The sequence below is a fragment of the Ceratotherium simum genome, chromosome 26 (genome assembly GCF_057802395.1).
Source record: "Ceratotherium simum simum isolate JZ-2026a chromosome 26, ASM5780239v1, whole genome shotgun sequence".
In the NCBI taxonomy this organism is placed as follows: Eukaryota; Metazoa; Chordata; class Mammalia; order Perissodactyla; family Rhinocerotidae; genus Ceratotherium; species Ceratotherium simum.
The window spans coordinates 105,495-129,461 of record NC_141925.1 but is presented as its reverse complement, the minus strand read 5'-3'; the positions used below and the strand labels follow the sequence as shown (position 1 = coordinate 129,461).

Genomic DNA, 23,967 nt, shown 5'->3' with positions numbered 1-23,967 from the left:
GGGCGCGCGCGGGGACCGCAACCACAGCCCAGCCCGCAGCGTCCAGGGACCAGGCGGCCTGCCGCAGTGCTCGCTGGGAGCGCGAAATCGGCGCGTCCATTGGCGGGCCGAGGGGCGGGGCGGCCGCCAGGACCAATGAGAGCTCGAGGCGGGCCCGCGTCGGCGGGGCGCGGCGCGGGCGTCTGCTGGGAGCCCGCGGCTGGGCCGCCGCCATGCTGCTCTTCTGCCCGGGTTGCGGGAACGGGCTGATCGTGGAGGAGGGGCAGCGCTGCCACCGCTTCGCCTGCAATACCTGCCCCTACGTGCACAACGTCACCCGCAAGGTGCGCCCGCCGGCGTCCCCTGCGTCCGCCCTGCTCGCCCCGGGGTACCGTTGGGACCTCCCCCGGGCTCCCCGCGCTGTGTCCGCGGCAACGGCCGCAGTGACCTTGTGACCGTGAGTCGGATCAGGGCCGTCCTGTGCTCCGAGACCCGCGGCGGGTGCCCAGCGCGCCGGGGGGAAAGCTGAGGTTCTCCCGGGACCCCCAGCCTGCTCCTCTGATTTCGCGTCCTAATGCGCCCTCTTGACCCCCAGCGCCGCACGGAGGATCCCCCTCGTGCACGGGCACCGCCGTCAGGGCCTTTGCGCGTGTTTTCTGCCCCGTTCACCCTTCCCCGTGTCTTTAGTTAAATGATTACTTAAAATTGCAATCTCTCTCCGCATTTTATCCTCGTTCCCTGTTTTGTTTTTCCCATAGGCGTCATTGCCTTGTAATATAGTTTATATTTATGGGCGTTGTTTATTAATACTGGGACATAAACGGTAGGAAGGCAGGATTTTTCTGTCTCGTTCCCTCATTATGTTTTAGTCTGAACAATAGAATGGGACCTAGAATGTTCAGGACGAATGAAGCACAGTGTATTATTTATGCTTGTTATTTTCACTTGACAGTACACCTTTTTAGAAGTAGAGCACGTTGGTGATACCTCATTCTTAATGTTTGCATACCACTCCATGTTTCAGCTGCGAGGTGGAAGTTTAGCGTTTGAAACTATGGCAAGAGTGAACTCTTATGTAACCCTGAAATTTCAAGGATGTCGGGGAAAACTTGGGCAAGAAGCCAAGTGTGACCTGCTCTGAAAGCTCTCTGCCTGGGGGGGCGGCTGGGCCACCCAGCCAAGTGGTGCTCTTTGGCTTCAGTTGCATTTGTCTCTCTCATCTGGGGTTATCAAGTATCTTAGAGGTGTGGGGGAGGAGGAGGGTCACACCTAAGCCAATGTTTTCTTCCTGCTCTGGTGCTTCATCCAGCCCTGGCAGAGATCTTCTCTGACTGTCTCTTCTCTTGGGATCATCCCAATCGTGGATCCTCTAAATTCCAGTGGAGCGTCCTGCTCTGTGATAGCAGGAACTTTGTTTTCGTTCAGTATCGCTGCAGTCTGTGCTGAAGGAAGGAAGTGTGGGGAGACACTTGAGGTCGATATAGTTTGGTGTCCCAGGTTTGTGCTGTTCACTCACTCAGAGGCTGTTTGTTAGGTAACAAGTCGGAAGTACCCGAAGCTGAAGGAAGTGGATGATGTGCTTGGTGGAGCAGCTGCCTGGGAGAATGTCGACTCTACTGCAGGTGAGAAGGAAAATTTTTCTGTTACTGAGCTTTTTTTAAATATGAGGCTGCTGACTGTGCCACTCCACGTCAGGATCCGTGATATACTTAGATGAAGTGGGCTTCTAAAAATAAAAAGTGTGTTTGTTTTCTTTTTTAATAATTTATTGGTTACACACACAGTCTTGGCACAAGCCTTGAGTCATGCAGGCCTGAGTTAGAGCCTTGGGGTGACCTCGATGGGTGTCCCTTGACTTCTCTGGGGCTAATCTATACTCACAGATTGTAAGAGCATAAAGTGAGTTATACAGTGTTTGGCATATAACGGGTACTCAACAGGTGGTAAGTATGATGATAGCAACAATGACAAGAGTAGTAAAAATCAGAGTCTAAGGGAAAAATTTGGTCTTTTTGTTCTAGCGTAGATTTTTAAAGGGTTAATACCAGGGAACGTTAAACTGCAGTCTCAGTAAAATAAGTGTTTATCTCAAGTCTTGATTCGTTTCTGTTAGAGACAGATGTGACCAAGGAAGGAGGAGGAGAGCCCTAGATACAACTTGTACTGAGAGGAGAAGAGCTAACTCGTGATTAATGCTGTCTTTTTCCCTCATAGAAGAATATCCAAATCTGCTATGTTAAAAATTTAGCTTTGGCAGAATTTGTCATTAAAAGATGAATTATGTACCTAATATTGAAAATGTTGTTTGAGACTGTTTGAAGTTGTTTACCTCAAGAGCAGGGTCAGGTTCTCAAAGTGAAATCACTTTGAAGGTAAAGGTGTGCCTTGGGGCACTCTGAAAAGGTGTGGATGTGTGGAGGGATCTTGATAAGAACAGTCTGAGAAACTCCTGCCAGAATGGATTCCTAAATACAAGGGGAAGCAGATTGGTCATCCATCGGGAGCTTCTCTGAGAAGACAAGAGGGCGTGTGCATTGCCCAGGTGAAGGAGATGCACTTATTAGGGGCATCTGCAGGGCGTGGATACTGTAATGCATATTGCGCCATAAGTCACCTTTCGTGTTACGTTTCTAACCAGTCTTCAACCAGATTTGAGAAGAAAAGTGGGCCCCAGGGAGGGTAGGAGGAGTGTTTTCAAGGTCACAGTTCTCCTCTATTCTCTCAGTGTGAGAGCATAGTGGGAATGATACCACTGTTTGTGGCCTTAAATTTTGGTACAAGGTACCCTGGGCAAGGGATGCCAGATGAGCAAGGGGGCGGGGTCTTTGCCCCCTTTCAAGTAACACCTGCTTCTAATAGATCTGTTGGTCACAAGCATCCTTTTTTTTTTTTTTTAATGTGGGTCAATTGTTTGCTTTTCTCGTTGCCAGAGCCATGTCCCAAATGTGAGCATCCTCGTGCCTATTTCATGCAGCTTCAGACCCGCTCTGCAGACGAGCCAATGACTACCTTCTACAAGTGCTGCAATGCTCAGTGTGGACACCGCTGGAGGGACTAGGGCCAAACTGGTCCAGCTGCATCAGTGTCTGCTTACCCTGTTGCAGGGTGGATTCCCATCCAAGAGTGTGAACTGCGTGTCCTGAGGGTCTTTGCTGGTGTGGAGGAAAGCTACCCCTTTCAGGGTGGCTGGCCAGGATGTCAGGAGATGCAGCCCGTCTGCCAGGCAGGAAATGAGCTCAGTAACGTCCAGGCAGATTCTGTGTGTGGGGAGGCGTGACCCTAACCAAGTGCACTCTGTTTAGGGTCCTGTTCTTTCATCCTTTGTATTTATTTGACAATTGACATTCTCTTACCATCAACTGACACTCTTAATTAAATGTTTACACTGTTTTCACAGCTCATAAAGTAAAACTTATTAATTTAGTTCCTTAGATGTCGCTAAATATTTAACTGTTAATTGCAAACTTGTTTAATCAAAATTTATTCTGAATATTCAATTAAAATGAAAAGTCTTCTCAGTGTTTTAAATGCCTTAAAAAGTAGACATCAAACCCCAAATCAGGATTCCAAAATTGGCTACTCAGGGCTAAACTGGTTACAAAATTGCTAATCACGTGAATTTCAATTTATTTATTATTTCTATTCTTGCTTCCTAGGATTGCAATAAATTTTTTAGATACTGTGTTTTTAAACTTTATACTTTCTGTGTTCATCTTTTCACTCTCAAAAGAAAAGGGACACCTTAGACTAACTGGGGACAGGACCTAGGTTATCAATGGATTGATTTCTTGCTCAAGGCATCAGACTTAATTGCTTTTCCAAAGCTCTCAATAATGAAGTCTCACTTATGAAATCATGGGACTTAAATTTATGCCTTAGACACAGACTTTTACTTTTCGAGACTTGGTATCTGTCTCAGATGGTTAGTCTCTAAGTTTCGTGTGATGTTTTCTTATTGCTGTGATGTGTTGGCTAGGTCCTGAGCCCCTTGTCTCTGATTGGTTCTGTTTCAACACGCTTGGTTCTGGTTTTACAAGTGTGATTTTTATCATATGGGTGTTATCTTTGCATCTACTGCTCGTACCGTTAGTTTTATTTCCTCAGGTGCCAGTTCTGTGTGTGTGTGTGTTGTCGCAGGCAGCTGGGATAGTGGTGACGATCATGCGCTCTGACGTTTGCCTGCTGTTTGTGCCTTAGCTGTGAGACCTCGGTCAGGTTACTGACTCTCTGCCTTCATTTCCTCCCGTGTCAAATGGAGATAATACAGTTATGCGCCGCATAACGATGTTTCGGTCAGCGATGGACCGCGTATAAGATTAGTACCACATAGCCTAGGTGCGTAGCAGGCTGTACCATCTGGGTTTGTGTAAGTGCACACTAAGATGGTCACACAATGACGACATCACCCAACAGCACATTTCTCAGAATGTACCCCTGTTATTAAGCGATGCATGACTAGTCTCTTTTAGGGGTTCACAAACTTTCTATAAAGGGCTGGATAGGGACCGGCCCCGTGGCGTAGCGGTTAAGTGCGCCCGCTCCGCTGTCGGCAGCCCGGGTTTGGATCCCAGGGCGTGCACCGATGCACCGCTTGTCAGGCCATGCTGTGGTGGCGTCCTATATAAAGTAGAGGAAGATGGGCACAGATGTTAGCCCAGGGCCAGTCTTCCTCAGCAAAAAGAGGAGGATTGGTATGGATGTTAGCTTGTTAGCTGAGGGCTGATCTTCCTCACAAAAAAAAAAAAAAAAAGGCCAGATAGTAAGTATTTTAGACTTTGTGGGTCAAGAGTCAAAATGTGGGAAAACACAAGAAAACAAACTTCCACGGTTTATTTATAGACAAAATTAAAAATGTAATCATAGTAATTGAGTACAGTATTTTATGCAGGTCTATTGATAGAAGAATGAGTATCATTTTGCTTAATTGGGGTTCAGAGTTAGTGTTCCTTGTCATCAAAATCAGTTGCAAATGTGCGTCTGTTAGAGCTGGTTAAGCGCACGGGAGCAAGTGAAATTCCCTGTTGACGTTACTGATAGATTTGGTAGATTCAGTGCTGATGAGAGATGCAGGTATTTTCTGCAAAGCATTTGCTGATGAATAGTACAGTGAAAAGCCATAGGCTTTCAACACTATGGTTTTACGAGCTTCGTGAAATTTGTCCCACCTAAGGTTTTCACGCTCCACATATATTTTTGCCACTGTCAGTTGTAACACATTAGCACATTCCACTTCAGGGTCTAGTGAATTAGTGTTTTCTCAACTTCGAAGATACTCTTGCCTGCAGTTGGTTGTTCCCCGCAGACCGTGCACAGAGGCCAGTCCTTCAGTCACTTCCCAGCTCAGCGTTGGGGCCTCGACTCTTCAGAGAAACAGCAGTTGAGCAGTGTCAGTAATGTCTGTGGATTCATCAAGAGCCAGGGAAAATCACTTTAAATCATTTGCCTCATTCTTAATTGACTGTTGCCGTTGCTCCCAGCGTCTTAACTTGTAGAACAACTCTTCTTGCCGAAAGGCCAATAGTCTTAAACTTATTTTCTGTGGACATACTTCTTCAGCTGCTGCAATCAAACGTAATTAAGTCACCATCAGTAAGTGGTTTTCCTTGCTTGGGTAACAAATGAACCACTTGGAAATTTAATTTGGTTGCCTTATTTTCGATTTTTGTGAAGAAATTCTGTTGTATATTGAGAATAGTGCCAGTGACGAGTGCTTAGTCTGGTAATGTTGACCAGCTGTAGTGTCATTGCATGATAAACACAATCCTTTGCCATCCAGTTGATGACAAAATAATCCACCCTCCACAGTGCCTTAAAAACACGACATTCAGATTTCACTCTTTTTGTTTTGATGTGATGGGTATGCACTGGTATTAAGCGAAGAAAAAAAAAGTTGCAGTACAACAGCATGGTGGCCCCTGAAATGCTGAGTTGTGACTGCACCACTGGGCTGTAAGCACACTAAAGCACTGTCGCCACTACTCAACTCTGCCGTTAAGCAGTGTGAAAGCAGCTGTAGACGATACGAAATGAAACTACGGACACGGAAATTTGAATTTCATAATATTTTCATGTGTCATGTAATTCTTTAGGCTCTTTCCCAACCATTTAAAAATGTATAAACTATTTTTAGCTCACAGGTTTTTTAACAAAAGGGGTGGGCTGGATTTGGCCCTTGGGCAGTAGGTTGCTAACCCCTGGTCTACCTCATAGGGTCGTGAGGATTTATGTAGCTTAACCTGTATAAAATCCTTACAGCATGTCTGAGTAGTAGTGTTTGTTACCGTCTGGTGCTTTCTTTCATGCTGCTGGTTTTCCACAGGTGTTTGGTGACTCCTGGTTGTGTTCTTTGTGTCTGAGGTTTTCCCTTCATTTATGGGTGTTGTTTTTCTGCATACTCCATTTCTTATGGGAGGGGGTAGGGTGTCAGGGTGTGCCATCAGAGCATTTTTCTGGGTAAAGAGGCACTGGCCTTCTTCCCAAGCCTAAGTGTCCAGTAGAGGAGTCTGAGCAGACTGCCTGGTGTAAGTGCAGGTGTGGGGATTGGGCTGAGCTGCCTGGCTGCTCCATATTGAGGACTCTGACTAATCCTGATGATTGTCCCAGACTCTTCCTGCCCTCCCATCACCCAGGAGGGCCACTGTGCCAGCTTTCAGAGATGTCCACTGCTGTGTGTGTTTAGGATGTGGTTTCCTTTGTCAATCTAATCAAATCTCAGTTGCCTCCCTTCATTCAGGATTCCTTATGGTTAACACTCCATCTTCTTTTCTGCACTGTTATGACATATTCCTTCTATTTAAGATACTGTATTTTTCACTTATATACTTTCCTTTTGGTTCTTTTTTATAGTTTCTGTGTCTCCTCTGAGATTTCCTATTTGTTCATTGTGAACATATTTTCCTTTATATCTTTGAGCATAGTTAGAGTAGCTGCTTTAAAACCTGTGCTGTTTCCAACAGTTTAGTCTTGGGAGTCAGTTGCCATCAATTGTCTTTCCTCTTAAGTATGAGTCACATAGTTCTGTTTCTTCATGTAATAATTTTGGATTTCTTGGAAATTGTGAATGACATATGTTGTAGAGCCTGGATTCTGTTATGTTTCTCTGGAAAGTGTTGTTTTTAAGCAGGCTGTAAACTCTGTGTCTGGTGTGGGCAGGAGCTGAAGGCTCTGTTCAGGTTGTTCCGTCTTAGCTGGGCTGCTGGGAGTTGGCCTGCACATCTGCAGTTCAGGGGTTATCCAGAGGTTTTGGTTTTAGATTAGCAGAATTTGGGGCTCTCTGGGTTTTTTCTTTCCAGGATTTCCTCCCTTTCTAGCCTTTGTGGTCTCTACTTTCAGGGTTTTGGTGTGGGTGGTATGGTCTGCTGTTCTTAGGTTAGTAAATTCTAGCTTCAGCAAGGTGGGAGGGACCCTGACAGACAGAAGGAAGCTCTCTTGATAAGGATACTAGAGAAGGGATGGTTCCAGTGAGTATAAAAGTATATGTTTGTATTAGGTAAGATGGGAGCCAAGCTGATTAAAATTTAAATATTGGAAAGAAATATGGGGGCTGGCCCCATAGCACTGGGTTTGGCATGTTCTGCTTCAGTGGCCCGGGTTTGTTGGTTCAGATTCCAGGTGCAGACCTACACCATTTGTGGCGGTGACCCACATGCAAAATAGAGGCAGACTGGCCATGGCTGTTAGCTCAGGGCTAATCTTCCTCAGCAAAAAAAAGAAAGAAATGTGATTATGTCCCTGGTCATTCCTAAGGTGTTTCCTGGGCTTGAGCCTTTGATTCCATCCCTCATGGGTCCTGTGCTCTTAGACTCCAGAGAGCTGCTGCTCTGGGGTATCCAAACCTTGGCCAAGACTTTTTGATGCACAGAACACACACATGCACACTTACGTAAACAGCACATAGGCACACTGAAATGTGACCTTATTTGGTACCCCGAAGAACATACAGCCAATAAGTAAATGAAAAGATGCTTATCTTCACTAATAACCAAGGAAGTGAAATTAAAACAACATCGAAATATGTTTGCCCATCAGATTGGCAAAGATTAAAAAGACTGATACTCTATCCTGCTGGTGAGGGTTGGAGGCATTCTTACACTTCTGGTGCGAGCAGAAGTTGGTACATTTTTGGAGGGCCACTTGGCAGTATCTATCAATATTTTAAAATGCTGAACTTTAGACCCCACAATTCCACCCCTAGCAATTTTTTGAATAGGAGTACTCGTTCTGGTGATTAGAGATCCATACCCAGAATTGTTCACTAGCTTCATTTAAAATAGCATATTTACACGTGAAATTAATGTTACATGTCAATTATATCTCAATAAAAAAAGTTAAAATAGCATATATAGGCAACAGTCCAAATGTCCATCTGCAAGATGATTAAGCCATGCCATGTACCACCATTAGAGGCAGGAAGTAGATTTTTATGTGCTGACCTAGAAAGATGTTGAAAATAGAGCAACAAGGAGGCTACAGAGCTCGCAGCACAGAATGAGTCCATTTAAAACGTGCATTTGTTTGAGCTTAGAAATTATCTGGAGGTGTCACCCACTAGGCACCTTGGGAAATTCAAAGGTTGGCTTGGAAGCAATTAACTATTTTTCCAAGTTGTTTCTTTTCCTTTTGTCTGTTAAGGAGATGTAACCACCAGCCATCCTGAAACTGACCACGCCTCACCACAAGAGCTACGCCCATGACCTTTGCCTTATTTTTAATGCAAAGATCTCCCCAGGAGGAGCTTGGGCCTCATTATGTGGAAGCATGTTCTCCAACTGAGCCTGTGCAAGCGAATACCTGCCTCTCCCTTTTGAATATTCGTTCCCCAACCAAATAAAAGTTCCTGCCTTCCTTTGTTCAGGGATGTCTTGACTTTGAAAATGATTCCTCATGGCCTCCTATTTGCTGCAAATACACTTCACTGTGTGAGACAGCTTCTGCTGGTGTAGTCTTATTTAACTCACCAGGAGGTGAGCCCACTTGATTCGGTGACAGAGGGACTTGTGCCTAACTTCTTGCAGAGGCTACCTCTGGGGTGAGATAAAGGGGACTCCCATTGTTGATTTCCTTCTGTATTGTTTTCTGTGACTGAGACGACATTACTTGTATGTTTCACACCCTCCCCACCCCCAGTGCTCGCAGATTGCCTTAGCTGGCAGAAGGAGAACCTGCACCTTTGTCCTGGGAAAATCCTAGATGGGGATGAAGCGTGTTACTCTGTGCCTGGTCTGGGTTCTCGCCTCCTGGCTAATTTAATGCATTTCAGTGGTGTCTCTTGGGAGGAATACAGTGGAGGCTCATGCACCAATCACCCAAGTCCACTTTTGGCACACTTCAGTGTCATGGGCAAGGAAAAGACCCACCTCATAATTCCTGGGTTATGATTAGTGGTGCCAGTCGCCTCACAAGCCCGCTTGGGACAGTTGCTCCACTGCTCTCGTGGTTTCAGATGTGGGCGGCCCGTGTCAGCCTGCTGTGGGACACTCACGTCACTGGCTGCTGCAATTATCTCTTGAATCAGGCTGAGGGGCTTTGCTGCAAACGCAGGGACGGTCGGATGACAAGTCACCTCCAGCTCTGCAGGGTCGGGGGCCCCCTCAGACTTGCCATGGGACCCGGCAGATGCGTCTGGGAAGGTGAGTCTGTAATTTGGACTTCCTAACCACTCGAGTTAGCGTGAATTACGGGAGGCGGGGGGTCGGGTGCTGGCCACCCCGGGGCCCCGGGAAGAGCCTGTGGAGGAACCTTGGAAGGGCACGTTTGAGGCGCCACCTCGTTTTCCCTCTGGTGTCCTGGCCTCGGGCATCTCCCGGAGACAGCACACTGCCTGTGCTGCTGTGAGAAGGACAGGCTCATTTCCAGGCCTGCAGGGGTTGTGAGTGCCGCTGGCAGAGGGAAGGGCACTGAGTCTGTCGGGCAGGGTTTCTAATTATGGAAGAGAGTTTGCTTCCTGATGACCAGGCAGACCTCTGTGGGCACGAGTGTGAGGGGGCGTTCTGGGGCCAGATGGTCTCAGCTGTGATGGCCACGAGGGGGGAAGAGGTCCGGTCCCTGGGATCAGTAAAGCCCCCTCAAACCCCCATACTTTGAGGGCCTTTAGGGCGGAAGAGGAGCCGGGAGTTTGGGGATCCCCCTTGGAGCTGTGGGTGGGGCAGCAGATGAAGGTGGGGTTCCAGAGGGGGAGTCAGCTCAGCTAAGGCAGAGGACGGGGAGGAGAGGGTCTGTGCTCAAGTAACATCCTGGAGCCCTCTGCCCGGGTGCCCAAAGCGTTCACAGCGTCTGAGGCAGGGGCAGTGTATGTAGCGAGGTTCAGGAGGTTTCTTACACTGTTAGGGCTGGGTGCAGGGGGCTCAGCGTAAATCGGACAGGCTCTCCCCTGGCGGGGCCTGATGTGGGCAGGCAGCACAGCAGTGAGCTTCGCTGACACGGCTGCAAAGGGGCAGTGAGGGCCACTGGAGATGGTTGCTGCGCAGAGCAGGCCACTTGGCAGATGTGGGAGGAGCAGGGGCATCATTTCCCCCCATTTAACCTCCAGGCCCCCAAAGAAGATTGTGTCAACATCCTTATTCTAGCCCTTGCCCACAGCCTCTACTCGCTCCCTGTTCCTGTCGTGAGCTGGCTGGGGCTGGCTCGGGGGTGTCTGGTCTGGCTGGGGAGACAGACTGGGGTGCTTGGGGAGGGCTTCATGAAGAAAGAGGCTGGGGAAGGAAGCCAGGCAGAGGGCTCAGTGTGAGAGAAGGCCGGGAGGTAGTCTTGGGAAGTGCAGAGCTGTGGAGCAGATCAGCAGAGGACCCGAGTGAGCTCCCTGGGTCCCCTCTGTAGCTCTCAGGTGTCCCGTGGGGGTCCTGCCCTCCCCACCCCTGCTCCTGGAGCCTGCTGAGCGTGGTGCCACCCCACCCCATGCTCTCAAGCTGTCTGCTCCCGGGTTAGCCTGTGGCTGGGCTGGCCCAGTTCTGCACAGATGCAGGTGTCCCTACACTGCTGGGACAGTGGCAGTCCACCCTGGGGCCTGGGTCAGCTCTTAGCTGGGAGGTGGCTGTTGTCCGGAGCTCTCCCCAGATCTCGGTGCTCACTCTGGTCCCGCCCTCACACAACCTGAGTGTCAGCTGTTGTCGGCCGTTCCCCCGGCTCCATCAGTAACCGCTGCAGGATGGGACGGACGCTGCCGCCGGGTAGACCCATGCCCGCCTCCAGTGCTGTGGCTGGTGGTGCCCGGTGATGCTTCACCCTAGGGAAGGGTGGGGTCTTCCTGACTGCTGATCAGGGCTGCAGGGCTGCAGATCCTGACTGCAGGACAGGGCTCTGTCCTGTGGGGACATGCATGGGCTGCTGGGGGCATGGGGTGGGGCTGGAGTGCCGTCTGTGCCTGCTCCTTGAGGGCTGACTTGCTGTGGTCTGTGTGCATGTCTGCTTCTTTTTTGCTTCCTTATCACCCATCAGGTTTGCACAACCAGGCTGGCCCTGCTTCCTGCTCAGGAGCTATCAGTGCACCATCTGGAGCTGCAAATGGGGTGATGGGGCGTCAGCAGCCTCCCCCAGCACTTCCTCACACCCAGCCCCCCGTCTCCAGTGGACCTCTGGCTCCCGCAGGGATCCCAGGGCTCAGGCTGGCCCTCTAGCACGGAGAGCCTTGCTCTCCTGGGGTGCTCTCCTTCACAGGGCCCCCTGGAACAGGGGTGTGACAGGCAGAGTTTAGGAAGTACTGTCTGTTGCATGGACCCCCCACTGTCATCCTCCTGCAGTTTCCTGGGGCGGAACGCTGGGCTAGGTCTTTATTTAAGGAGACCAAAGGGAGAGAGGACGTGTAGAAGTTAGCTGTGTGCCCTGGGCAAGGCACACCCCCTCCTTGGGACTCAGCTCTCTCGTGAACAGGGACCATCTCTACCGCATGCGGCTGTGGCGGGAATTCAGGCGGATGATGCACGTTACACAGTCGGCACGGGTGACACCAGAGTCAGTGAAGCTCCCCTGTGGCTGTTGTTGATGAGAACTGATGCTCTCAATGCTGCCTCCCCTGCAGGGTGGGACCTGGGCCCAGGGATGGGGGCTGGGCTGGCAGAGGACGCTCGTCCCAGGCAGGAGCCTTCTCGGACTCGGACACACAGTGGATCCAGAGTCCAGAACCCCCCAGGAGATCTGAGTTTGAGAGCGCCATCTTAGACGCTGTAGCCACGAGTCTTTGGTCAGGTCAACTGATGTTCCTGAGCTTCGGTTTCCTATCGGCGCAGCTCGGACGGTGGTGCCTAACCGCTGTCACGGGACATGATGAGGGTGTAGGTGGTGACCCACTCAGAGCATTCTGCTGGGGAGCACCCGTCAGGGGAGTACTCCTCACAGGAAATGCCTCGTGGGGAGCACCCCTCCCAGGGAGGGTCTCATGGGGAGTGTCCCACAGTGGGTACTCCTCACACAGAGCCCCTCAGCCCAGTCCTTTGCAGGCTGGACTTGGGAGGGCGAGGCCCTGACGCAAGAGAAAGGTGCCTGGCTCCTGATCTGCACCTGCCTCTGCACCTGGGTCGGCGTGGGCGTCTCTGTCCCAGGGGAAGGAGGAGGTGAGGGCTGGCACTGGTGTCTGTGTGAGGTGGGGGGCGGAGAGCGGGGGCCAGGACTGTCCTCTGTCAAACTCCATGGGCAGGGTTTGGCTGGAAATGTGCTGAGGCCTGTCCTCCAGGGATCAGCCTAGACTTCAGCTCCCCCCATGTACCATGGGTCAGAGCCCGTCGCTTCCTGGGTCTCCCAGCCCTGCCCTTGATAAGTTCTCCTGGGGTCATTCTCTGGGGACTGCCCTTTCAGAGTGTCAGCTCCAGACCTTCCCCTCCCCCAGTCCTACCCCGAAGCAGCCACTGTGGATCCCAATGGTCACTGTTCCCGGGTCTAGGGGCTGGAACTTTCACCTGCCTCACCAACAACGTCCTCAGGATTGACTGCCGCTGGTCCGCCCCAGAGCTGAGCCAGGGCGCCAGCCCCTGGCTGCTCTTCACCAGGTGAGGCTGGAGGGCCGGACCCACCTGGGCAAGGGGCAGGGTGCAGGGGGCAGAGGGCAGGGGGCAGGGGGCAGGGGTGAAAGTAGGGTCCCATGACAGCAGCAGCAGGGGCCAGGCTAGCACAGCTGACCCCGGTGCCGACACATGCCCTTTTCAGCAACCACGCGCCGGGCAGTGTGCACAGGTGTGTCTTCCGGGCCAGCACGTGCACTGTGGTGCTGCCGCCCGAGGAGGTGCTCGTGCCTTCTGACAACTTCAGCATCACTTTCCACCGTCACGTCTCCGGGAAGGAGCAGGTCAGCCTGGTGGACCCACAGTACCTGCCCCGGAGACATGGTGAGGCCAGGGGTGGGGTGCCTTGGCAGGGAACATCCTAGCTGTGTGGGGGTTGGGAAGGGGCCCTGCAGCCCGTAACCCTGTGGCCATTGGGTGCCCTTGGTCCCTGCTAAGAGAGATCCAGGGCTGGGGGCAGGCCATGCCCCTGGGAGGGAGGGCCCACTAGTTACTTGAGGGGTAGGATTTTGGAGGAGGATGAAGATGCAGGGCTTTGAGTTGGGGCAAGGGCTGCAGCTTGGGTCGCTTGAGATGCACTTAGGTTGTAGCAGGAAGGACTGCAGTAAGACACTGGGAAGAACTTCCAGCAGCAGCTTATGAAAGAAAAGGAAGGCAAGATCTGATAATCACCTTGTGTGGCTGCAGGGGCTGGAGGAAGTCATTGCCATCCTGGCCCACCTGGGGCTTCTCTGGACCAGTCTCCCAGTGAGGCCCCTGGGCTGAGAGGGCCTTGACCATGCCCTCCCCCCCACCCCGGAATCTTTCACACCCCCGGTCCTGGGCGTGCTGACCGGCACACCCTCCTGTGGCCTCATTCTATTCCAGTGAAGCTGGACCCTCCCTCTGACCTGCAGAGTAACGTCAGCTCTGACCACTGCGTCCTGACCTGGAGCGTCAGTCCTGCCCTGGAGCCGCTGACCTCGCTCCTCAGCTACGAGCTGGCCTTCAAGAGGCAGGAGGAGGCCTGGGAGGTAATGCTGGGCTGCCTCCCTGCGGCCTCTCTCTCCTGGGAGCAGCGGCCCAGGGCCCCTCCTCACCCCATGTGCAGAGATGTCGACTTGGAGTTATGAGGAGGGAAGGTGACCAGAGCCAACTGTAGGTGTGTGCGAGTGTGCCTGTGCGCATGTGTGTTTGTGTGTGTGTGCACAGGTGTGTCTGTATGCGAGCGTGCCTGTGCCTGTGTGTGTGTACACGTGAAAACGTGTGTTTATATGTGTGAGTGTTCACAGGGTGTGCCTGTGTGTGTGAGTGCAGCAAGTGTGGTGAGCGTGTGCACTTGTGTGAGTGTGTACGCAGGCAGATGAGTGTAAGCATGTGCATGCGTGCATATGTAAGTATGCCATGTGCATATGGTTGTGTGAGTGTGCCTGTGTGTGTGTGTGTGTGTGTGTGTGTGTGTGTGTACGGTCTCGAGGGCTGACGGACCCAGTCTCCCCCTCAGCACAGGCTGATTGTCTTGTTCCCCACAGCGGGCCCGGCACAGGGATCGCATAGTGGGGGTGACCAGGCTCCTCCTGGAGGGTGTCGAGCTGGAGCCTGGGGCCGCCTGCGAGGCCCGGCTGCGTGTGCAGATGGCCGCGGAGGAGGATGCGTTGGAGGAGGAGCGCTACAAGGGCCAGTGGAGCGAGTGGAGCCAGCCCGTGCGCTTCCCTGCCCCCCCGAGACGAGGTGGGCGCAGGCGGCTGCTGCCTTCCTGGCCCCTGGGTGGGCTCCCCTCCCCTGCTCGTCCCTCCCGTCCTTTTGCCCTCCTGGAACGCCCTCCCTGGGGCGGTCGTGCCCCGTTGACCACCCTCCCCTGGAGCTCTGGGATGTGTAAGGAGGAAGCAGACGCTCTCAGGACCGTAATGCGCGGCTGTTACTTGCTGTGCGTGAGCCCAGAGCCGCATGTCAGGCCTGGGGCTTGTGTCTCCTCAGGGAGGGCTGGGCCGGCCCTGTGCACGGTGGTGCCGATGGCCTCGCAGCTGGGAGGGTGAGGCTCAGGGTGCGTGGTTTCCCCACGGTGCTGCGGCAGGCACGACGCAGACCGCCAAGGCCTGTCGTCAACTGTCCTCCTTGGCGCAGGGCACACCTGGGGTGCCTTTGCCGCGTGTCTGGAGGAGCGTGCTGGCACTGAGACTGCTCACAGCTCGCGCCCTTCCTGCTCACAGGCCCCCCGACCCCACGTTTGGGGCAGCCCGACAGTACCCTTGTCGCTGTGTCCATCTTTCTCCTGCTCACCAGCCTCACCTACCTCCTGTTCAAGCTGTCACCCAGGTCAGTGCTGAGGGGGGCATGTGAGTGTGTGCATGCGTGTCGTGTGTTATTACATATGTGTGTGAGAATTTGTGTGTGCGTGTCAATGTATGTGTGTGTGAGTGTGTGCACATGTGGGGGTGTGGTGGGGGATCGAGGGCCAAACCAGCAACCCCTCCCCTTCTACCATCTGGTCCTGGATGGGATGGGGTTTTCAAGCCTCTGCCCTGGATTAGTGGGGAGTCCCCAAGTTGCCAGGTTTGAGGAAAGGCGGTGTGGCCCCAAAGAGCCGTGGGGGACCCAAAGTCACTGGAACCAAGTCGCCTGAGGTCCTTGTCTCCTGCCTCTGGAGGTGCTTGATGGTTTGCTCATGAGTTAACACAATCTATGAAAATACAGACCTGGGCACCTGGTGTGTGCAGGACCTTGTTCTTGGCCTTGGTGGATGCCACAGAGAGCAAGACAGACACAATGGCCCTCCTGAAATAAGCCATCACACGTGTCATGTTACGAGAGGGGCTACAGGGACCTCACCAAAGAGGGGATCCCACCGGAGACTGGCCAGGTGCAGACAGGTAGCAGAGAGGATGAGAGGAGATCAAAAAAGGGCAAGGGGGGCGTGGGGGGGGTGCTGGGTGGGGCCCGATGGGCGGGGCCAAGAAGGCCAGGTAGGGTGCCGGGCTTGTCCTTGAGCAAAGGAAGGCGCTTGGAGCGTGATCAACAGTGTGTGACGTGATCCGGTTTCTATTTTGAGAATGCGTTGTTGGGGACAAGGGGACAGGAGGACCTGCTGGGAGGCCAGTGGTGGTGTCCAGAGAGACGCAGTTTGGCTTGAGCTGGTGAGAGCAGCAGAGATGGTGCAAAGTGAGGGAACTGCTAGGTCTTAGGAAGAGAGACTGAAAGGATGTGTGGAGGATGAGATAGGATCAGTGCCCCCTGACGTCACCCCTGGGGGTGGGATCTGGAGGGGCCAGGCGCCAAGGGAGGTTGGGGAGTGGATTGGGACCTATTGGGTTCGAGCCCTGTGTGGCCTCCTTGTGGGAGGCCTCGTGGGTCCTGAGCAGGTGGATTTGGTGCTCAAGGAAGTCAGGTGGGGCTGGGAGCTGCCACCTGTCTGCTAATGGCACCGGTGGGGGTCCTGGAGGTGCTGGCTCCCTCTGTGGGCCAAGGACATGGCTACTCACCCACGCCCCTGAACCTACCGTCACGGGTCACCCTGTAAAGGACACGTGTCTTGGTATAAATCAGCTCTGTGGGGTCCTTAGCCAGGGAGGCCACAGGGTGCCAAGTGTCGAGTCTTGCCCTCACCGCAGGTGTGGACCCAGTGGGAGGAGGCAGAGAGGGAGCACTGAGTTCCCTGCAGTGACCTGGGCTCGGGCAGAGCCCCTGCCTGGCGTCTGACTGTCGTCGTCCCCCCCACTGGCCTCAGGGTGAAGAGAACCTTCCATCAGAACGTGCCATCTCCAGTGACGTTCTTCCAGCCTCTCTACAGCGTGCACAACGGGAACTTCCAGGTGCGTGGCCACTGCAGGGGCTGCCCAGGCGCCGCTGGGGATGGGGGCTTTGGGTGGGGGTCAGGGGCGGGCTCGGGGTCGGTCAGCGCTTTGAGCTTTTTTGGTACACATAGTTAGCTTAAATTTGCACACTGTGTCTCAAATGGGTAAAAAAATGTATCTTTATTCTCTGATACATTCCTTTGGAATCACGGCTGATTCCTTTTGGTTCTCGTGTCTCTAATTCCATTGTTTGTGGAAAACAGTGTAAACTTGCTCATGGCGCTGTCTCCGCCCCTTCTGGGTTGCAGTGGCCCCTTTGAGGTACACAGTCAGTTCAGGGTGCAGACTATGGGGCCGTCTGCACCTGCCGGGTGTCTCGTCCCTTCTTCTTCTCTTAAGGTGTCTTTCTGGTGGCTGTAGGGATGGTCTCTGGTGCTTGTCCTGTCCGTGGGGCCCTCCCTGGTCCCTGGGCTACTGCCCTGGTGGCCATCGTGGAGTGTCCATGCTCTCCGGGTTCCCCTTGGTAGCACACAGGCACCATGGCTGATGACTAGACTCTGTATTGTCCCCTTTGTGGTACCCTGGTGGCCTCCCACAGGCCACCAGCAAGCCGAGAACAACGCGGAGGGTCACATCAGACCCTCCGTGGACCCCTCCCTCCCTGCTGGCCTGGTAGGTGATGCTCCCCTGGCAGGAGGAGGGGGAGAGGGAGGCCTCTGGTTTCTGTCCACGCAGGCCCCTCACTCTGGGCCAAGGATGGGAGGCAGTGCTTCCCGGGCCCGCTGACCTGCTCTTCCTGGGATCTCCCCTCCTGGTGCTGCGCAGTTTCCTGGCCTGGCCCTTTTCTCTCTCAACAGGGAGCCTAGTTTTCAAGACTGTTGTGCAAAAACATAATTTGAAGCTTAAAGCTGAGCACTTTGTCCTTGGTGGAGTCCCCTCTTTCCCCCAGGCAGTGGATGTCACCTGCTGAGATCCATGAGGTGCTGAGGACAAAGGCTGAGTGGGGCAAATGTTTCGATTGGCCCCTGGACCATGTCGCCTGGGTTGCAGGCACCCAGCCCCATCTCTGTAGAGCCTCGGCACCTGTGGTGTGGAGCCAGGGGTCAGCTCTCCAGGGAGCAGGGCAGTGACGGAGGATGTGGCGTGTGTGGTGCCTTTGGGGGAGACTCCGGGTCCCAGCCGGGGAACAGCTTCCCTGTGGGGGGCGGGCCTCTGTGGAGGGGTCCAGCTCTGCCTGCCTCAGCCCAGAGGCGCCAGTCCCCACAGTGTCTCCTGTGGTGTGTGTGCGCGTAAGGGGATGAGGTGGGCTGCCCAGTCTCTGTAGCTGTGGAAGGTGCTGGAGCAGCATCACGGGTTTTCTCTGTCCTTGGCACCTGTTGCCATCTGTACCCTGGTTCAGGCCACTCTGAGCACTAGGCCTTGACCTGGGGCAGTGGTGAGGGGCCCAAAGGGACTCTCGGTGCCATGCTGAGGCTGGGCTGGCACATGGAGGGAAGACAGAATGTTCTGGGCATGGGTGTGGCTTGGCCTCTGGATGTGGATGTCAGGAGAGCTTCCTGGAGGAGGAGGGGAGGCTGCCTCCAGGGTGAGTCCTGAACATGCTGCCTGAGCCTTTCCCTCCTCCCTGTGCTCCGTTCCAGAGCTGGACAGGGGCCCACAGGGCTGGTCTGCCATGGAGCGAGGACTACATGGGTACCCAACGAGCAGCCTCGGAGTCCAGCATCCGGGAGGCCATTGCGTTGCTCACCTATGACCTGGCGGACCCCCTGCAGTCAGTGGGCCTGGAGGAGGAGGGCACCGGCTCCGGCCTCCCGGCAGGCGTGCTGCCAACAGGGTGTATGGAGTGGGGAGGGCAGCTGCCCGCCTACCTGCCGCAGGAAGACTGGGTCCCCGCGAGCCCTGCCAGGCCAGCTCCCCCCCAGGCAGAGGGCAGCAGCAGCGACTACTGCGCCCTGGGCTGCGATGGGGGTTGCCACCCCTCGACCTTCCTAGGAAACGTGCAGAGCTCTGCGCCCATCCTGGCCTTGGCCTGTGGCCATTCCTGTGACCAGCAGAGCCTGGATGCTCAGCACGGAGGTACCTGTGTGGGAGCTGCTCACAGTCAGAGGCAAGACCTTGGGGAGCAGGCCGCAGGAGGACCTCAGGGCGTTTTGTTCCCTCCCAACCTTGGCAGACAGCGGGCTCAGTCCTGAAAGTTCTAGAGCCCTGGCATGGCCAACTGCATCATGTCCATCTTGGGGAAAATGGACCAAAGTCTCTGGAGATGACCCTTGACTGGGGCCGGACCTCCTGCAGAGGGCCACCTATGCAGTGGTCAGACGTCCTGTCTAGATGAAGGCAGGAGGCCCCTCTTCCCTCCCTCCACTCGGCGCCTGTGAGGAGGGGCCTCTGCCCTCTGCATCCTGCCAACCAGGTCCCCCAACCCCGACTTCCCGCCCTGCTTTCTAGCTTGATCCTAGGCCCCTCTGAGAAAAGGGGTGTTGGCCCCACAGCCTGTTCTGCCCTCACCCCCTTAAAGAGCCCGCCTGGGCCCCGTGGACATGGGTGAGAGTCTGTGACAGGCGGACTGTCCTCCTCCTGTGCCTTCCTGAGCCCCCTCTGCTACTGAGATCAGAAGGCATATGGTGGCTGCTCCAAACTGCTGATGGCAGGGAGAGGGGCCCAGAGGAGGGTGAGGGGTGGGGTCTGGCTCTTCCTGGGCTTTCTGGGCTCCAGGAAAGCAGGGGTGAGGCTCAGTGACCAGCTCCAGGGAGGCCATCCCCCTGCCCCTCTTATCCTCATCCTCTATGGGCCCCAGGAGGCTGAGCGCTGTGGCCAGAGCTCCTGGCCACTCAGGGCCAGAAGTGACCACCCCACACTGGTCTGTGAGGGCCCTGCCTCTGCCCGCCCCGCGGTCTGGAGAGATGGTGGTGGACAGAGCAGCAGGTGTCTGTGAGTCTCCTCAGGCTGCCGGGACAAAGGACGACAAACTAGGTGCTCAGAACAACAGAAGTTTGTTGTCACGCAGCTCTGGAGGCTGGACGTCTGGGATCCGGGTGTCAGCAGGGCCGTGAAGCTGCCAGGGGAGGTTCTGTTTCGGGGTTCCCTCCAGCTTCTGGCAGTTCCTGGCCTGGCACAGCAGCGCTCCAGTCTTCCCCAGGCATTTTCCCTGTGCGTGTGTCTGGGTCCAAATGCCCCTTTTTATACCATCACACCTACAGCGGATTAGGCTGACCTGAGCGACTTCACCTTGGCTTGACCATCTGCAAAGACCCTCTTTCCATAGAAGGTCACATTCATAGGTGCTTGGGGGTTAGGACTTCAAAGTGTGAATTTTGAGGGACACAGTTCAACCCGTAACAGTGTCCCTGCCTCTGCCAGCGATCACCTCCATGCTGGCCCAAGGTCTCTGCCAGGGCACCCCTGTCAATCTTACCAGGGCCTCAGGCAGAAGACCCCGTTCTGCCCGGCTGCTGGACTTGGGGCTGGTGCTGGAATCATCGACCCGGTGAGGGCTGGGACGAGACCTTTCTGGGGTTGGAGGTGCTGAAGTTTTGAAGGTCGGGTAGAATGGAGGCCTGTCCCTCTCTGGGGGCTAACCTCTCCGTGGGCCTCCACTGTCTTCTGTGTCCTGGGCAGAAAAAAGCACTTGCAGCCCCAGGCCTCAGGCAAAGGCCCCTTCTGGCTCAGACAGGCATCCGCTTCCCCTCTGTGTGCTTGGAACATCTGCGGTTTTGTGGGGAGCCTTGGCAGAGCCGGATTCTGGTCAGCAGGGGTAGGCAGGACCCAGAATGTATCTTTAGTATTCAGAGAGCGGGAGGTATGGACGGAAGTCAGGTGCAGGCATCCTCCGCGCTAACCAAGAGTAAAAATACTAGCTTGCGCCTATTTCCTGGAGCCAACCCTTGGGGAACCCCAGCTGGTATATTTATAACAGCGTCGTGTGGTTCGTGTGGCTTCACGTGGGACCTGGGCCACCTGCATCATTAGACAAGCACCCCCCACTGCAGGGCCGCTCTGCCATGTGGCCGGGGACAGCATTCACACACTTTCTCTGGTGGCCCCTGGAGGCCTGCCTCTGGGTGTGGAGCCTCTCAGAGGCTGTGTGGTGGGAGGTGGGTCAGGCCTGCCCCTCAGCACCTGGGACCACAGCACCTCACCAAGCTGCCGTGAGGTGACCCGAGCAGGGTGCCCGCCCACCGTGTGCTCAGAAGACGCGGACTCCCCCTCCCGGAGACGAGGCGCCCTTGGATCCCGTGTGCCGAGAGCCGGCTCACAGCAGAGCGCGGTTCCAAAGGCCTTGTGAGCGCTGAGGGGGGGGGTCATTGAGGGGGCATCTGTGAGGGAGTCGGAGAGAAGGGGGCCTGGACCGGAGTCGTGGGACTGCAGGCGGGTTGGGGCACGTGTCTAATGTGGCTGGCCAGGCCCCGGGCCACGCTGGGCTGTGGAGGGCCTTGATGGCCAGGCGACAGGGCAGTAAGGGAAGAGGACTTGTTCTGGGGAGGGAATGCTGAGGAATGGTTTCTTTTCCTTTGTTTTTCAATGAGGTAAGCTTCATAAGATATAAAATTAACTGTGTTAAAGTGTACAGTTCAGTGACGTTTACTACATGCATAATATTGTGCAACCATCACCTCTATCTACTTCTAAAATATTTCATCACTCCAAAAGGACATCCCTCTCCTGTGAAGCATTTACTCCCCACCCCACTCGCCCTCTGACCTCTGGCAACCGCTAATCTACTATCTGTCTCTATGGATTTACCTGTTCTGGTCATGCTGAGCATCTTTTCATGTGCTATTTGTGTATATTCTTTGGAAAAAAGTCCATTCAAGTCTTTTCCCGTTTTTTAATTGGGTTGTTTGTTCTTTTGTTGTTGAGTTGTAAGAGTTTTTTTAATATATTCTGGATACTAAACCCTTATCAGATATACGATTTGCAAGTATTTTCTCCTATTGTGTAGGTTATCTTTTTACTTTTTTGATAGTGTCAAAGGTTTTAAGTTTTGAAGTCAAATTTATTTATTTTTTCTTTTATTACCTGTGCTTTTTGTGTCATACGCGAGAAATCATTGCCAAATCCAATGCCAATAAACACGTGAACAGATGGTCACCATCACTAGCCATTAGGGAAATGAAAATTAAAAAAAAAATCAAAACCACATCACACCCTTTAGAATGGCTATTATCAAAAAAAAAAGGGGGCGGGCCCCGTGGCTTAGCTGTTGAGTGCGCGCGCTCCGCTGCTGGCGGCCCAGGTTCGGATCCCGGGTGCGCACCGACGCACCGCTTCTCCGGCCATGCTGACGCCGCGTCCCACATACAGCAACTAGAAGGATGTGCAGCTACGACATACAACTATCTACTGGGGCTTTGGGGGAAAAATAAATAAATAAAATTATTAAAAAAAAAAAAAAAGAAACTAACGTTGGCAAGGATGTGGAGAAATTTGAACGCTCATGCTCCCATTGCTGATGGGAGTGAAAAATGATAGTGCTGATGGTTGCACAACTATGTGAATGTATTTAATGACACTGAACTGTACACGTAGAAGCGGTTAAAATGCTAAATTTTATATTACGTATATTTTACCACATACACACAAAATCTTCCTCAGAACTGGTCCTGACATAGTTACACATGTGATGGAAGAAGGCCCTTTTCTCCTGGAGTGAGAAGCAGCCTTCTTGTTCATGCTGGTACTCCAGACCCCAGACTTTTTCACACACACCCAGCGTGATCTCACCAACCAGAGGGAGTCCACTTCCGCCTGGCCCATTCGTACCTCCTTCCACCACCCTATTCCCTTATTCGACTCACCTCCTCCAACCACTCTCAGTCACTGTTCTGTTTACCAGCTCTGTAATTTTTCCTTTCCAGAATGTCATACAAATGGGATCGTACAGTGCGTAGGCCATTCAGATCAGCTTCTTTCACTTAGTAAGATGCATGTAAGATTTCATCTGTGTCTGTGCACGGCGTGGTGGATCATTCCTCTCTATTGCTGAAGAGTATTCCATTGCATGAATGTACCTCACTTGGTTATTCATTCACTACTGAAGGATGTCATGATTCTTTAAAGTACTTGGCCCTTATGAAGAGAGATGCTGTACATAATTGCATGCTGGTTTTTGCTTGGACATAAGTTTTCAAAGAACTTATCCAAATGCCTGGGAGTGCGACTGATGGCTTATGTGGTGAGACCATGTTTAGCTTTGGAAAAAACTGCCAAATTCCTTTAGAATTATGCATTCCACCAGCAATGAATGAAAATTCTTGTTGCTATTGCTATCTTTTTCCCTTCAGATTTTATTCATTTTAATAGACATGCAGTGCTATCTCATTGTTTTAATTTGCTTTTCATGATGAGTGATGTTGAGCATTATTTTGTATGTTTATTTGTCATCTGTGTATCTGCCTTGGTGAGGTGTATGTTCAGATCTTTACCCATTCTTAATTGGGTCATTCATCTTCTTCTTGAGTTTTGGAGTTTCTTTTTATATTTTGCATAGAAGTTCTTTTTCAGATGTGTTTTCCAAATATTTTCTCCCAGGCTGCGGCTTGTATTTTGTTCTCTTAACAGAGTCTTTCACAGAGTAGACATTTTAAATTTTTAATAAAGTGAACATCAGCAATTTTTTCTTTAATGGACTGGCTTTTGCTGTTTTATTTAAAAACTCATCCTGAGTGACGTCAGCCTCATGGTGGAGTGAGCTTTCCCTTAGACTCTCCACCCCAAGATACAACAAAAAGGACATTCAAATACCAACAGAGGACATTGACACAAAACAAAAGATGTCTGAGGGACCCACACAGCCTTACATCTGAAGGTGGAGGTGCTGGTACCCCCGGACGAAGTGGGAGGAGGTAAGGAGAACTCTTCTCCTTCCCCAACAACAGCGACCCCAAGACCAGGACCACGCAGCTCTTTGCGGGGGAAGGGCAGCCCTCCATGGGAAAACTGTCACTCTCCAAGTTCTCTCACAGCCTGTGGGAAAGTCACATACAGTGGGGACTGAACTGTTGTGGGGGTGCCTTCATCAAGCTAGCACGCCAGGAGAGCAGATAGTGAGGGAAGCATGAGAAGCCCCTGGGATCAGGCAGGTGAAAGAAAGAGCCCCTCCGCCCACCTGGAGCACCAGCACAGCCGGTCAGCCAGGGTGCCCACGTACTGTGGCGGGCTCAGAATACACAGCTCTTGACCTTCACCTAGTGGTGGCAGGTGGAAGCTGTGATCAGATATCAGTATGA

At 53.1% G+C, this 23,967-nt stretch overlaps 2 protein-coding genes across 5 annotated transcripts; both read left to right on the top strand.

Moving 5' to 3' along the window:
* Window positions 1–165: 165 nt before the first annotated feature.
* POLR3K (RNA polymerase III subunit K) lies at window positions 166–3,676 on the top strand. Its single transcript, XM_004438257.3, has 3 exons — window positions 166–323; window positions 1,514–1,601; window positions 2,910–3,676. Exons 1-3 carry the CDS (start codon window positions 213–215, stop codon window positions 3,035–3,037), a joined length of 327 nt encoding a protein of 108 aa, XP_004438314.1. The 5' UTR covers window positions 166–212; the 3' UTR covers window positions 3,038–3,676.
* Window positions 3,677–3,742: 66 nt separating this feature from the next.
* Window positions 3,743–23,363, top strand: IL9R (interleukin 9 receptor). Of its 4 annotated transcripts, none has more exons than XM_087449254.1 (10): window positions 3,743–8,942; window positions 9,494–9,608; window positions 12,411–12,524; window positions 12,851–12,956; window positions 13,114–13,292; window positions 13,836–13,981; window positions 14,480–14,678; window positions 15,158–15,263; window positions 16,672–16,756; window positions 18,379–23,363. In XM_087449254.1, exons 2-10 carry the CDS (start codon window positions 9,530–9,532, stop codon window positions 18,928–18,930), a joined length of 1,566 nt encoding a protein of 521 aa, XP_087305380.1. In that variant the 5' UTR covers window positions 3,743–8,942; window positions 9,494–9,529; the 3' UTR covers window positions 18,931–23,363. The 4 variants fall into 4 exon arrangements, with proteins under 4 accessions (XP_087305380.1, XP_087305379.1, XP_087305377.1 ...); XM_087449253.1 differs by having other exon boundaries at window positions 3,743–9,007; XM_087449251.1 differs by lacking the exon at window positions 3,743–8,942 and having other exon boundaries at window positions 9,016–9,608.
* Window positions 23,364–23,967: the final 604 nt, after the last annotated feature.